Consider the following 16,928-nt stretch of genomic DNA (forward strand, 5'->3'; position numbering starts at 1 on the left):
CCAAGAAGGCTTTAAAAAATTGAAATATGCAAGTCTTTTCGTTTGATATGTAATCTTTTCTGATTAGTTATGTACCCCTGTCTTGTGTCTTTTTTTTTTCTTTCCATTTATTTGTTCTATAATGTGACTGTTTTCTTCTTTGCTTATAATGTTTTCAATAAAAATAAAAAATAAAAAAAACGCCTGTGCCAATTAACTTCAAGCATAACAAGCAGGTCTCCCATTTATAATGCGGGATATTCCCACAATCGTAATCCACACAGATCAATTTAATGATTTTGTTTGGCAAGAATGAAATTCAGGCCCTGAAAACTTTTTTTTTCCTGTCCTGGACTCGAACCTTTTTGGACTCGGTCTTGTCTTGGACTCGAACCTCTTTGGACTCGGTCTTGAATTGGACTCGACTAGTCCTGGTCTTGGACTCGACAAAGGTGGTCTTGACTACAGCCCTAACTGTTGGTATGTCTCCAGGAACAGTGTTGTAAACACTGGGGCATTGTTCTAACTTTAAGTGTGAGAGGTTCTGGAATATAAATCCAGCACAAGCCCCCGATTTACTTGTGAATTCCTATTGGAAATGAGAATTCCCATGCCCTTCTCACTCTCTCAACTGCAGAGCCATTGTCAAAAAATGTGGCCATTTGGAGCTCACTTGGTGAAGGCAAGCCTTTAGGCCTTTCAAAAACACACCTTTGAATGCAAAAATTGTTAATTTTCTCAATTTTAGGTTTGTATTTGGGCAGAGGTCTTTAAAGTGCCCCTTTTATGTTATTTTAAAGGTTCCTACTTTTGTTTTGGAGGTCTCGTACGTTAGACGTACATGCATCAAAAAAAACCTTTCATTTTCTCATTGCACATCACCACATTTTTTAAAGATTCACAAACGACTCGTCCGAAACTTCAGAGTCTCTAAACCCCGGCTTTCCAAGAGCTTTATCTGCTCTGATTGGCCAGATGGCCCAGTCTGTTGTGATTGGTCCACCGCCTACAGCTTGTGTTGGAAACTAAATGACCATTACCACAACAGTGTGTTAAAGTTATGTCAAAAAGATTGCATCTTGTGTAAAACACACATGAACGCCACCACAAAGTCGTAAATACGAGTGGGAAGCTCGGGATTTTCTTTAAGCATGGAGTGAGTCAGTGAGAAATGCGGCGGAAAACAACAATATTTAGGTTTTAGCAGTGACATTTCAGGCTTTTTTATTTACAGTACAGCAAAACAAACTAATGAACATGAACAAAATATATTAGGATTGTAATATAACTATATAATGAAAAAGTTTACAGTGGCTTCATAAATTACTTAAAAACATTAAAAAGCAAAACACACCTGATTCACATCTTTTGTTCATCATATTCTAGAAGTAGACTTTAAAAACATTGCTGTATTTTGTTAAGAGAAGGTACGCCGCCATCTTGTACAGTGTTTGAGGGCGGGTCAATGTAGACATTTTTCCTGTGCAGTGAATGACATTCTTTTTTGAAAGCTTGTATTTCTGTGTGCACATAGTTATGGGTTCACAATCCAGGACATCCCCAAATTACTGTTATACAGTGGCCCCAAAATGCCATTTAACACTCAATCCACACATATCTCTTTGGATAACAAAATATCAAACTATGTGGCATATGCCAGACTGATCATGAAGTAGCGTGTGTATGCCACGCCAATTCGTATTTCCATTTTTGGCGTGCTATCAAGACGCATAATCGCCTTTCAGTGTGTTTATGAACGCCGTTGACTTAACGTCATATAAATATATGACTTACCTCAACCCCGTCCCTAAACCCAACCGTCACTGAGGTTAATGGCATTTATGACTGTTCCCTTACCATCCTAGGTAAAAAAAAAGATATGACTTACCTCAACCCCATCCCTAAACTTAACCGTCACTGGGGTTAATGGCATTTATGACTGGAGATTTGACTGCGTGTACAGACACGCGGAATGACACGGACGTTAATGGCGTAGACATACACGCATACACGCGGATAGCTCAAAATGCGTAGAGATAACACGCCAGATAGATAACACGCCAGAGATAACACGTGGCGTGTATGTTTACACAAAAGTCATGATGTCATGTTGCATATGCAAATCATGTTAGACTTTACAAACTATTTAGAGCCACTACAATATTATAATGGGATACAGTGTATTCATAGCTTAGATAGAGCTGCTCTCACACACAAATGCGCACACACATACTCACATAAACGCAGATGTCCTCTATGGATGAGTGAATTATTTAGTTGTATATAAAAGAACGTTATTGACTGATTATCTGTGTTCTGAATTATTAATTTGTGAAGATGCTGGTCGGGGGTGGGGGTGTAGCTTATACTTGATGTGTGTGTGTGTGTGTGTGTGTGTGTGTGTCTTTTGAAAATAAGGCATGCAGTGGGAAATATATAGAGGTAAAGACGGGAAGATGGGTAGAGGTCAACCACAGGAAGTGAAACCTGGTACCAACCAGACCTACAGAAAAACGGTGACATTGCATCCTTTACATTTAGACCAATATTGAACATGGACATCAGATACAGGACAGAATGTGCAGGACATAAGATCCCATTATTTATTATGTGCTGTTGGTGTTCACCAGGAAAAAAAAAACAGATGTAGGCTACAGACAGACTTTTAGTTAAATCAGATGTAAGGTAGAAATAATCTTATAATTATTTCAATACAAAAATTGCACAAACAACATAAGGTCAAAATGGAATCACAGTATTATCAAACTAGATAACATTTTCTTTCATAGATATGCCTTGGGTCCTTAATTCACTGTCTATTGAGCACTATTTTATGCCACTATGCAAAAATCATGTCACACTTTAGCAGTTAGCAGCAGGACTTGAGGTATCATTCACTTACCTGGCATATGGGGCAGGAACTGGAAGAGGTTTCATTTCAGCAATAGTAAACATCACTAATTAGCTGATGACAGCTAATTCAAGAAGTGCTAATGATGAAACTGCTCAGCATCACACATGAATGCCAGGATAACATCTCGTCCCTGATTATGAACTCGGTTTGAATCAAGTTAACGACTTGTCAAATAACTTTACGTGTGTCCAGTCCTCCTGGATGAACACTATCCCGCTGAACTTAGCTCAGATCCTAATTAAACACACCTAAACCAACTAATCAAGGTCGTTAGGATTACTAGTCCAATTATTTTCGCTAACTTGCCTCCATCTCGTTCACAAGATAGGCTATTACTGCTTATGTTGCACGAGTGCACACTACTGCCGAAACCCTTACAATGTGTTTAAATGGAACGCCTAAATGCTTGATCTGTTAAAATCTGCAATGGAGCTGATCGTAATGATCAGCTTAATGGGCTATATGCACGCATAAATTCCGCATTTGACGTAAGGATGCTCGTTTCCGGTTGTGTAGATTAAAGCGGAGGAAAACCGGAGAAAACGGGATTATGGCAGATCTTCAATTACTGTCCTCCCGTCTTTGAAACGAAACATACGTTTAGATGTAATTTTATATATAGTTATGTTTATTTAATATAATTTTAAAAAGAAGCATAACACAACGAGGGGTGTCTGTTTTATCTGTTTTTGTGACTAACGTTTCTTTAGTATAACCATGGAGTATAAAATTCAATATAAATTCTCTGTATTGCATTGGACTCTATGATCGGCGGAAGTTATCGAGCATCCTTAATCCTTCACCGGAAATAACGCCGTGCATAGAGCCCATTATTTATGTTTTTTTTTTCCTTAAGAATTTGTTTTACGCACCATTCCGCACCATCCTATTTATGCATGCTTGGGCTGTTTGAAAAAGTATAAAAAAGGTAATGAACACAAACGAAAATTCAATACAAACTGTAACAATCAGCCACAAGAGTTACGACGTCACTCTGTTGGCCAAAACGTGGAAGTGAGTTAGCATTTTACTTCCGGTTCCCTCGCTTTAAAGTCTATGGGTTTTTTGAATTGGGTTTTTGCTAAATCGAAAGAAATAAGGAAATATTATACAGAAATAAGGTCTGTCGTGATGAACAAAGCCTCTAAATATTTTCCCATTTTGATATAAAACACACAGTTATAACCTGCTTGTTTAAAAAATAAAAAAATAAAAAATTATGTAGGCTTCAAAATGTGTAAATTTTGGATTAACTTGTAAAGATGATCTTGACAAACAAAACGTGTAAGGGTCGCAAACTTGTTGAATACAGATCTTATTTTTTGCAATTTTCCAAAAGTCTATGGGGAAAATGCTTAGCTTTTCGATCGAGGGAACCCATGCGCCGCTAGCTTCCGAGTTGTCCTACAAAGTGACGTCATAACTTCGGCACTCTATTAATGCGGTTATTTATCAAAATAACTCCAATATCATACACTAGAGCTGTGTGGGGTGTGGAGCTGCTGTGATGTCACAATCATTTTGCATTGTGGTCTATAGGACTGCCTGAAGTGTGCATATTGAGTAGACTCACTCCCTTGGTTGAAATCAGGTCGAGAGTCTGTCCAAATAAACTTCCCTCGTCCACTTGACGAAGTTGAACGCACTTCAAAACAGCAGCGGGGTTCCCCAGGGGCCCAAGTGTTTGTCTAAAAGTGGAGTTAAATACAGACTGGAAACTTCCAGGGAAGTGTGTTCAGGCAGGTTGAAGCTAAACTATGCAGGACATTGGCCCTCCAGGAACGGGATTGGACACCTCTGCTCTATGTTGGCCATTAGCACAGGGTATTGTCAGGACAAAATAAGCACTTCTGTTCCTTACACGGGAGCTTCGCTTTACTTCAATCCTGCTCCTAGAGGGTTAATGGGCTGCAAAGTTTAGTTCTCAGCTTAGTGTTGGAGTTAAACTCAGCTGGAAGACGGACCTCCAGGAGCAGGATTGGACACCCCTGGCCTACTTGTTTAAATGGCCTTGTTTCCTTCCAGTATTAAGATTTGAGCCAATTGCCGTTTTTACCTGGTATTCACATGCTTCTCCAATACGTCTCCTGTTTGTGTTGTGATCCTTTTAGTCCTGCCACTCGGCCGACATCTTGGCAACGCCTCCAGGCAGCTATTTCGGACTAACCAGACCAGGCTTCTATCTAAATGAATGGGCAGAGAGTCAGAACTGCACTTTCACTGGTCAAAACTGCATGTATAGAAACAGCAGTACAATGACTTTGCCCCAAAATAAGGTTTAAAACGCCCTTTTCCCCACAGGTTATATGTTTACTATGCATGCGCAAGGGTTCTCGTCTCCGCTGTCACAGACATCAAATGTGTGCGTGCATCAGTGGAACCAGACGATAGGCTTACAAGTTTCCCGGCTTGACTGTTAAAAGCAGACGATTTGCTTTCCAGCGGGAGGGGCGGGGCATGTGCATACAACCGCCATCTTTCCATCGTAAGCCTAAGTTGATCCTAGAGACCATTGGTGACAGTTGTTCCACCATCAATTTAGGCTTAAGATGCTTTAGGGAAATGCAGAGCTGAACAATCATCAGCTCTGAAATTAATTTATAAAGACTGTGACAAACTGTCATGAGTCCCTCTTGTATGTGTTCCTAGACTTTTATTTGCTGTGCCTATGTTCTCCTCCTGTGTTTAGTTTCTGTCTGCCTGTGTTTCAGTACACAGATATCCATAATAAAGGCTAAATGTCTTACGGCGGAGTCTCTATCGTCATCACCGGCGGCCATCTTGTCACAGGCAAGCTTTCTGGCGGGCTCTGTGGTTCCTGATGTAAGATCAGCACGAACACAAATACTCTTATCTTGTTGAAATCTTGACGGATTTACAAGCGGTTTGGTTTCTTACAAACGTTATTAACGTGGCTATAATTCTGGATGATTTTTTATTGATACACTTATTATTCATAAGTGTGCAGTGTCATAACTACATCTCTGATGTTTATAACAAACCAAACCATTTGAAAATCAGTGGAAAATTTAGATGTTTTTTTTTTAAAGTACATGCATTAAAGGGCACCTATTATGCCCCTTTTTACAAGATGTAATATTGGTCTCGGTGGTCCCCAGAATGTATTTGTGAAGTTTCAGCTCAAAATACCCCACAGTTAATTTATTATAACCATTTGAAAATGTCATTTTGGGGCCTGTTTGAAAATGAGCTGTTTTGAGGCATGCCACTTTAATGCAAATTAGAGCTGCATATCCCCGCCCTGCCTTTGGATGAGGGCATAACATGAAACCTATGGCAGTCGGTCTAAGCAGAAGGGGAGAGTGAGAGACGCGCTGTTTTGTCTGTCATTCAGCGTACGTTTGAATCTGAATAAATAAATAGCACGAAGAGACTCCGGCAGAATAAACACAAATGAGAATGGACCAGTACATCTCGGCAGTGTTGTAGTCGAGACCACCTCACTCGAGTCCAAGTCGACACCGAGACCAGAGAGAGTCGAGTCCGAGTCAAGACCGAGTCCATAGAGAGTCGAGTCCGAGTCGAGTCCGAGACCAGAGACGTTCGAGTCCGAGTCGAGACCGAGACCAGTGAGGGTTGATTACCTAATTTACTTTTATTTACTTAGAGAAATCCTTTTTTTTTTTTTTTTTACTAAATTTACTATCAGTTTAGGGTAAAAAGGCCACATATTAGGTGGTGTTAAAAGTAATTTTATTACAATTTGTCATGCGCAGTTGCGCACTAGAAAATCACCAATCACTGGGCGTGTCAATCAATTTAAAGAAATATTTTATTAACATACATTAATAATCATGAAAAATATTTTTAATTGAACTCGAGTGGACTCGGGAATAATTCCGAGTCCTAAAAAAAAAATGTTCGAGTACGAGTCAATTCCGAGTCCAAATGGACACGAGTCCATGACAAGACCAAGACCATTAAAATATGGTCTCGAGACCGAGTCCGAGACGAGTCCGAGTCTCGAGTACTACAACACTGCGTCTCGGTATGGTTATTTGATACATTTATGTACTTTAGCGTTGTAATCGCGTCCTCTTTGCAAGTATGGTGGAGCAACACACACACATACACACAGACACACAAACACTAACGCTGGCGCATTTTTTTAAACTAACGTTACATACACATTCTGTGATAAAGTTTGCTACGTAACTTACAAGCGAAATTACATTTATGCGAGGGACCTGTGGCGTCATGTTTACTTGTCATACAGGTGCTTCTGTGGCAAATGTGAGAAGATGGCTAACTTACAGAACAAGAACATATATGCGGTTTTTATTACAATATCTTTAAAAATATATATATTTATAAACGTGTGGTTACACACTATACAAACAAGGTTTAAATTATATACACAGACATCCTACGACGACAACAACTTTAGACGCATTTGTTATTGAATTGGCTGACATCGACTGAAAAGACTATTTGCTCATAAATCATAAAATACACTTACTGTTACTGGAGGTGACGGTGGATCGCAAACAGTAGATGACGATCCACACTTGAGGATTAACTTTTAAGCCACAACAACAGGATTAACCCACGAGTCGATAAGTTATGTTTCCAAGAGACATTACAGGCTGTCGTTGAAACAATGGAGGATGTACAGATCACCGAGGGCGGGGTCAAGGCCACAACCACACTGTCAATCAAACCCCTTGCTCACTTTCTACGTCACAAAGAGCTGAATCTCAGAACAGCTCGTTCTGAGACAGTGCATGATTTATTGAGATTGTAAAAAAAACACTGGGTGGATTTTTATCATTCTAGGGTGGTTTTGCTCACACACTGCCAACACACATTTATGTTCAAACACCATGTAAAAGTGAATTTTCCATAATAGGTGCCCTTTAAAACACAATGTTACAAGTGAGCGGGCTAGGGTGACCACCCGTCCTGCTTTGCGTTGTACTTTTAGCATTCGTTGTCCCGCACGTCGCATATTGAGGAAATGTCCCGCATTTTCATTAGTCTATTGGTTTTTAATTATCATATTAAGAAAACGCGCATACTTTCTTTTGCCTTTTTAAGAAAGCATTTTACTTTTTTTGCAGCGTAGTTTTTCACCTATATTTAACAGCGCGGCTACAACAGCCGTGTTTTATATCTTATCTAATGGTTGAAATGAATCATCTTTAGGTTTGGATTATCGTTGACCCTTTAAATAAAAACTGCTTGCATAAGATTCTCACCTCTCTTCGTCCCTGCTACACACGTGACCTCTTGGTTAAAGATATTACCATTTCAAAAGATGTAAACAACACTGGTCCAGAAGCACTTCCTGTTTCAGTTTTTTAACACTACATAAAAGCTGGGATAAAATACAACCAACAGAACATTTAAAATTGAATCAAAAAGTTAAACAAACATCTTTAAGATGTTTTCTTTACATGTGAAATAAAGAAAACAGTTACAAACTGAAACAGGAAGTGCTTCTGGACCAGTGTTGTTTACATCTTTTGAAATGGTCTATACAAACCACCAGCTTCATGGAGAGAAATTAGCCTACTCCATAACGTACAAATTATGAACAATATAAAAAATATTCCATAAAAAATATGATCTTAAAGGGGTCATGAACTGGCTTTTTAAATTTTATTTTATTTTTTTCTGAGGTGAACTTATGACGTTCGCTTGGTTTTTGCATTCAAAAACATCAAAATGAATAACTAATAAGCTATTTTATACCCTAGCTTTGAGACCAGCTCAGAAAAGCACGGTTTTTATAGGCATTTCGCACTGAAGACTTGGAAGTAGACGCCCAATGCTGTGAGTGGTTAACAGTTTTGCTTATAATACGGTGTTTGACCAGAGTAAAGATAGTTTGCGGTTTGATTTTCAGTTTTCGTTTCACTGTGGTCCCGCAGTGCGGTGTCGTGGGCATGCAAATAATATCTCATTGAACTGTTTGAACTCACCCGTTGATGTACGTAGAGAAAACTCCCAATGTTGTAAAATGGCAACCGGAATGATTCGACCATAGCCTACATGTTCGACCCAGAGTCCGTGTGTTGCACAATTCCTGTCAGATCCAATATAGACGGCACAGCACCGTTATTTACTCTTAATCGGTCTGCAAATCCAGTCTTGTTTACAAAACAATCCTCAGTGAAATGAAGCGAACAGACGGACAATGTTTTACCCTCATCAGCTGGAACGTCATTAAAAATAAAGTTTATCCATGCAGTCCTATTGGAACCCAGAGGAAGCATGCAGTGTCTTCTTCCACAACCAGGCACAGCACAATAATGCTCGGTAGCTCCATCCGGTTTGTCATCACGAGGTAGGCCTATGTTATTTAGCTACGCGTGTAATGCGCGAATCGGTGGGGGGGGGGCTAAACCGGCCATGTTGAAATAGGCGTTGATCTTCTTCTGGTGTTTTATCCTCTTTGTCGTCATATTTCTCCCAGCTTTGAAAAATGAGTCGTTTGCTGAGGCTGGTGTCAATAAAAGCTTATATTGGACTAACAAGGGCGTTTTCAGTTCTGAAACTTACAGGATATTCTTATAATATGATGACCTCTTAGATGTCAAAAGCTCAAGGAAAATTTGATTTCTCAGTTCATCACCCCTTTAAATCGTAAATCAATTACTGTACACCCCCTTATGATTATAGCTCAAGGTGGTCTATCTAACAAGAAATTTAGGCGTTGATAGTTAAAAACCGCATTATACCAGAATACAGATTTATCACACTGACCAACAGCACCCGAAGCCTGCTGTTTTCTCTCTACACACGGACACTAAACAGCTACTAATGTGGTCAAGCTGATGAATAGCACTTGCTTATATCCCAAATGATCTTCCATGCTTTCCCAGAAAAAATGCCCTGACATCAGGATGAATCTGTGTTTAGTATTTAACAGACCACAAAACCTCTCAGTCGTCCACTTAATGTATTGGAGTGGCATTTAAAAGTTAATATCTCTGAGGAAGTAAGGTGGGAAAAATCAATTCAGGATGAAGAGGAGGGGCCCTGTCATAGAAAAATATAATAAAAAACATCTCTCTTACAATTTTGATGAAACCATCTTTTTTTTTCCATCTTACCAAACATGGGTAGGCCTATTCTGTTAAAAGATCTGTACAACTGGTTTGTTCATTCAAAAAGGTACATTTTTTAAAGAATGTTTCTGCAGCTTCCATACAATGGGGTTTGAAACAATACTAAACCCACTCAATAAAAAACAAACATTTTCAGAATTTTTATAATTTTTTTTCCAAGGAAGAAAGAAATATGATGACATTTTTTTGGTGAACTGTGCTGTAATAAATGGTTTATCCCAGTTGTGGTCTCTTGCCTTGGATTCATCATAGTAAATGTATTAGTCAATGTATTGTAGGCCAAAATATTAGTCTGATCACTTAGGCCACATTTACATTACATGGCCCAAGGGACTTACAGTAATGTCCTTTCATTTTTATTCCTACCATGTGGCACAGATCAGATATGATCTACGAACGTTTAAGCCGAAAAAGAGCACACGGTTATTCACTGATCTCGGATCAGGATACAGTATTCTCAGATCTGTTTCAGGCCTCATTCATATGTGGAAATAAATCTGACATGAATCGGATACGTTGAAAAAGCGACGTTGGAAAAATGACGTCAACTCAAGTGGACACCAACCGCGATCACATGACACTTGTCAATGGCGCAATGAAGGCTGAAAACAAATAATTTGCTCACCTTTAAAGATGGTGCGGAAAGCAAAAGCTTGTACTATCATTTCATCTGCGTTCATTGCCAACGCATTCTCACCCCAAGGCGTCACCTTTGACCATGCTTCAATATTTGACGTTTTAGGCGCCCTTTAGCGTCACTTACATGACGCGATCCTACGGCGTCATCTAACTGACGCTAAAGGAAAGCGTCTGTTAGAGGACGCGGTTAGGTTTAGGTGTGGGGTGGGGGTAGGGTACACGCGATCCTAGGGCGTCATCTATTTGACGCTAAAGGGCGCCTAAAGCGTCAGATATTGAAGCATGTCCAAATGCTTCCCATGGCGTCAGTTAAGTGACACTTGGGGGTGAGAATGGGCTGTCATTGCAACTCTTGCTGTTTTTACTTCATTTTTGGCATTCGTTTTTCCTAGATAGTACGTCTACCTTGGGTTGTTTTGCAAGAGCATGGAAATGCAGATATCCGATATGGGACACTTTTGAAAGAAGTTGTCAAAAGACAAAACAAATATGAATATAGTCAAGGACTTCAGTCATCGAGTCATCAGTCATCTTAATCAAGTACGCGTGACGTTCATGGTGTTTTCAGCGTCTCACAAACAATTTGAGGACATGAATACATGAACAGTTGCAGAGCTGCTCTGAGAGAACACCATTTTCAGCATTTTATTTGAGAAAAAAACATTGTCAAATACACTTTTAAACAGGTCTTCACTATAACCCGTCAAAATAAAAGTTCGGTTTAACTAGGAGAAATTATGACAGAAATATATCACTATTGTCATCAAGTCATGAAGACCTGCAGTGTAAATGCGGTGTAAAAGTGCAGCACACCTCTCCTCAACAAGCCACACTTTTTGAGGTTTCAATGCAGCGCAGTCGTACTAGTTTAAAACTGTAATAATTATAAGTATAAAACGTAGGATGTATATAAAATGCGTTTGCAATGATGACATCAGAAGAGTGTATCTTTGTTTGTTCAGTTGTTTGCACACTCACTCAGCCCTTCGAGATTTCTGCTGCATGCTGTGAAAAATCCCAATTGCACTGAGCATCATGGATGTGTTTTTTAAAAGCATTTAGCCCTCTAGCAATTAGTTAGGTCTTAATGTACAATGTCAAAACAAGCCATCGATCCACTGATTGATCAGTCTTCCCTTTCTTTCCCCCCTCTCTCCATGTCAGGGAAATGGGAATTGGAACAAACTCTTGTTTTACTCTACTCTCGAAGCTTCAGATCTACTGTCAACGCTAATGCTACATAAACTTTATGGATTGTGTCATGTCATCATAAATTGTTTTTAACTTGCTCTGGTCTCCATCATGTTTCTGTATGAGGTAAAATTTCAGGCTGACGGCCAATAAGACATAAAAAACATGGCTGTCCGTCAATAAAGCATTTTAGTGCCTGTGGGTCAATACGTTCGGCCCGTGTTGTCAAAGCACTCTGTATGAACCTCTATTGACCCACCTATAAACATGGACCTACGCATAACTCACTGTCACAATAACACACTCCACACGCACACGTGACGAGGGAAGACATTACACTTTTATTAAATACAATGGCGGCGGACAACTTGACTTGTCCATGTACCTCAGAGAAATCATACAGACAAGGACGTTTGATTGTACTTTTGTAGCTGAGTGTTTAACTGTATCACACTACTTGATACTTTGCAGAAATCTTCTTTCCAGGTGTAAGTAGGCATCATTTAAACGCATCAAGAAAAGTATACTAGGTGGGAAGTGTCTCAAGAATGTTGGATTCAAAGCCTTTGAAAATCATTTTACTTCCGTAAATCGGTGACTGCTGAAAAGGAAAGATGTTTCAGATTAGGAAAGTGTGGTATAAATGTTGCTGTCATGTTGACTTTAACGCTTTTCATGTGGTTTTATTGTGGATAGTTTAGCTTATAGACATTCTGAAACATCAGAAGAAGTTCTGTACATGTAGAAGATATGCAGTCACAGTTCATTGTTCTGTCGCAGACTAATCTAAACCACTTAAACTCCCCATCCATATTGATATCTTTGAACAACCTCATGAAAATAACAAGTTGCATTATTTTCTTGACAATTAAGCAGATTTCTCTACATTTCTATTCAAATACAATCACCTAAAGGATTATTAGGAACACCTGTTCAGTTTCTCATTAATGCAATTATCAATAAAATAAAAAATATCAATATCAATAAAATAAAATAAAAAATAAAATTATCATATTAATGCAATCACATGGCAGTTGCTTCAATGCATTTAGGGGTGTGGTCCTAGCCAAGACAATCTCCTGAACTCTAAACTGAATGTCAGAATGGGAAAGAAAGGCGATTTAAGCAATTTTGGTTGTTGGTGCCAGACGGGTCGGTCTGAGTATTTCACAATCTGCTCAGTTACTGGGATTTTCACACACAACCATTTCTAGGGTTTACAAAGAATGGTGTGAAAAGGGAAAAACATCCAGTATGCGGCAGTCCTGTGGGCGAAAATGCCTTGTTGATGCTAGAGGTCAGAGGAGAATGGGCCGACTGATTCAAGCTGACAGAAGAGCAACTTTGACTGAAATAACCACTCGTTACAACCGAGGTATGCAGCAAAGCATTTGTGAAGCCACAACACGCACGACCTTGAGGCGGATGGGCTACAACAGCAGAAGACCCCACCGGGTACCACTCATCTCCACTACAAATAGGAAAAAGAGGCTAAAATTTGCAAGAGCTCACCAAAATTGGACAGTTGAAGACTGGAAAAATGTTGCCTGGTCTGATGAGTCTTGATTTCTGTTGAGACATTCAGATGGTAGAGTCAGAATTTGGCGTAAACAGAATGAGAACATGGATCTATCATGCCTTGTTCCCACTGTGCAGGCTGGTGGTGGTGGTGTAATGGTGTGGGGGATGTTTTCTTGGCACACTTTAGGCCCCTTAGTGCCAATTGGGCATCGTTTAAATGCCACGGCCTACCTGAGCATTGTTTCTGACCATGTCCATCCCTTTATGGCCACCATGTCCCCATCCTCTGATGGCTACTTCCAGCAGGATAATGCACCATGTCACAAAGCTCGAATCATTTCAAATTGGTTTCTTGAACATGACAATGGGTTGACTGTACTAAAATGGCCGCCACAGTCACCAGATCTCAACCCAATAGAGCATCTTTGGGATGTGGTGGAACGGGAGCTTCGTGCCCTGGATGTGAATCCCACAAATCTCCATCAACTGCAAGATGCTATCCTATCAATATGGGCCAACATTTCTAAAAAATGCTTTCAGCACATTGTTGAATCAATGCCACGTAGAATTAAGGTAGTTCTGAACGTGAAAGGGGGTCAAACACAGTATTAGTATGGTGTTCCTAATAATCCTTTAGGTCAGTGTATAACACAAGAAGAAAAAAAAACATAGCCAAAAAAGTAACGACCTTTCAATATTTATACTTCATGGTAGTTTGTTGTACTGTAAAGAAAAAAAATTTAAAACATTAAAAACATTGTTCTTCAGTAAAAAATGAAATTACTTTACATAAATTCAACGTAAAAAATACATTGTGCTAACTAGAATTTGAGAGCATTTTCTTAATGTTCATGAAAAATACTCACAATCCAAAATGTCATTGCTTTTGCAGTCAATGTAACTTTTAATGTAGTTTTCTTAACGTTCACCCCAAAATATGTAATCTTTCTATATTTTTCTTCATCAATACATCCCATTCCACAACCCTTGAGCTCTCAACCAAATATGAAAAAAATATAATATCAATCATTTTTATTTTTTTACATAAATAAAATAATTTACAAACACAAAAGTGCTTCACCTTAAATATAAAATAAATAAAATATAAAATTAAAAGTTACATCTCTTAAAAAAGTAATTAACTCCAAACTTGCGTGGACTACTTTTGGGATTTTATGCTCAGAGAATGAATTTTTTAGAAGATATTATTTTGTCTGATTCACGGCATTGAGTAAAGTGTGCCAAGTCTTGTAGGAGAATGACCGTGCGATAATCAACGCAAAAAAAAGGATGCTTTGATAGGATCTCTATAGTGATAAATAGATATAATAATTTATGTATGATAAAAGGAAGACGAAATGCGGGTTTGAGTGAGGTGACTCAAGTTTATCTCTCTCTAACATTATATTCTCATATTCCCTCCATCCTGTCCCCTCCCATCTCTCTCCTCTTCTCCCCACTGATAGCGTCTATGAGCCTAGAGGGAGTTGCTGCTAATAGGAGACATTTGTCCTGTAATGAAATATATATTACACTATAGCAGTTGTACGACCCGAAGCTTGAGTACTACATTAGTGCTTCAACTCAGTAGTAAAACATGGCGAACGAGAAAGAGCGAAAGCAAGGTCGTAATTCAGCCCACCCCATCATAATCGGCCACTCTGTATAATTAAGCTCCTGTAAGAAATGCAAGCTGATGGTATTGAGGCATGGCCTCGTCTCAAATGACTCCACCTGAAGACTATGGCCGTTGATTTGGTCGAGTGGCGGAAAACAGACACGCTGGTTGTGACATCACGAAATGGACAAGGCTCAGCTTATGAATATTAATAAGGTTATGCACAAATAATTGAACGTGATCTTATAAATATGAAGCGGGTGAGTAGTAGAGCTTTTCTCCAGGTTAAAACTGAAACGTGATGAATGACAGTGATTCAAAAATCATACATCATGGCTAATTCCACCAATAGATCGCTACTCATACTAAAAAAATATAACCCCCTGCTTCACTGCACTGGACATAAACCTGCCGCAAACTGTTTCATAAAGTAGTGGGACAAAATCAGCAATGGCAAAAGTAGTGAGGACATGTCCCACTATAAATAACACCCGTGTTCTCGACACGTTTTAATGGACTACTTTGCATTTCAGATTTGCTTTTTGTCAGCGTCCAGAAGCATTTAATTAGAGTCGCTCAACTGTGAAACTACGTCGGTAACATCCAGTTTTATAAACACATGTATACGTATAGATATAGTTGCAGTTTGTCACCGTTAATCACCATGCTAGTTTCACGTTCTGTGCTTTGTATCGGAAGTATGTCCAGTAGGCAGAAAAGTTGTTCGGTCCTCCTCTAATTTGAGTTTGGTCATTGTTCAGAGCTGATATTTCCTCTTTGTTAAGATGGACACCCTTCCTCAAGTCCCGAATCCATTTTTGCACTGAAGAAGTTGAGGATGGTCAGCCATTGGGGATCTTGATCACTGTAAGTAAAACCATAGTCACTTGAGTACGGCTCTTTCCATTCAGTCCATTTTTGTTCAGAAATACATAATTCAAAGTCATTGGACACAATCCGGTTGCCAATGTATCTAGACGTTTACATTGAGAAGAGGAGCAGTCGATGAGGAGGAGATCAAGGGAGGACGTGTTAAAGCTGTAGAAGAAAGAGATTTTGGGTGGGATTTCCGGGATCCACTCGCAGTCCCAAATGGGGCATATGCTCTCTTATCCCAGGATGTCCAGATACACCGGTGATGCCTTGGCCAGGTTGAGGAGCAGGTTATTGATCTCTTTAATGTTGAGTCGGGTGTGGGGTTCTCTCTGCCAACATCCCAGCATCAAGTCATACACCTCCTTTGGACAGGTCCGGGGTCGCTGGAGTACACGACCTTGGGTGATACACTCGATCACCTAAAAAAGAGCAAGGAGTGAAAGGTAAATGTCCAGAAATGTGTGCGTAAAACTGCTATAAAGGATTGTTTATTAAGATAAAACACCATCCAAGGAGTGATAGGCTACGTTCACACTGCAGGCTGAAACGACCTAATTCCGATTTTTTGCCCCTATGCGACCTGTATCTGATTTTTTCATGACAGTCTGAACGACACAGATCCGATCTTTTCGAATGCGACCCAGGCCACTTGGGTATGTGGTCCAAATCCGATATGTATCCGATCTTTTGAAATGCGACTTCAATCTGAACGGCCAGGTCACATATATCCGAGCCGCACGTCATTGCACGCACCTGTAGCTAGCCAATACACGCTAACTCCAACGCGTTTCTGCACTGTTATGGGCCGCTGCAGACGACTCTCTTCCCCAGTGTTGTGCCTGAACACGTTCAATGAACGATAGTGCATGAATGCGTTCATATACTGTATTACTGCCTGATGAACATTACTGTGAACACGTTCATTCTGGTGTCTGTGAAAGTGCGCTCTCTGTCAGTTTAACTTCGTACAGTAGGGTGCCAGATTTCTATAGAGCCTTCCAGGCGAAAACCTGGCTAAAACACATGTAAACCTGCCTTAAAATGTAGCGAAAAAACACCCAATCTGGCAACACCAGCCACCAGTGTCGCACCGCGG

The 16,928-nt window shown here is 39.7% G+C and overlaps 1 protein-coding gene across 2 annotated transcripts in view; it reads right to left on the reverse strand.

The window, feature by feature from the left end:
- Positions 1 to 12,135: 12,135 nt before the first annotated feature.
- ntrk2a (neurotrophic tyrosine kinase, receptor, type 2a) overlaps positions 12,136 to 16,928 on the reverse strand; it is a 64,177-nt gene continuing 59,384 nt past the window's right edge. For both annotated transcript variants that reach the window (XM_089119304.1, XM_039674878.2), the window contains one exon: positions 12,136 to 16,251. In XM_089119304.1, coding sequence (XP_088975430.1) covers positions 16,066 to 16,251 — 186 coding nt within the window. In that variant the 3' untranslated portion in view covers positions 12,136 to 16,065. The remainder of the gene's footprint in view (positions 16,252 to 16,928) is intronic.

This window comes from Pimephales promelas, chromosome 14 (genome assembly GCF_988280905.1).
Source record: "Pimephales promelas chromosome 14, fPimPro1.hap1.1, whole genome shotgun sequence".
NCBI classification, from domain to species: domain Eukaryota; kingdom Metazoa; phylum Chordata; class Actinopteri; order Cypriniformes; family Leuciscidae; genus Pimephales; species Pimephales promelas.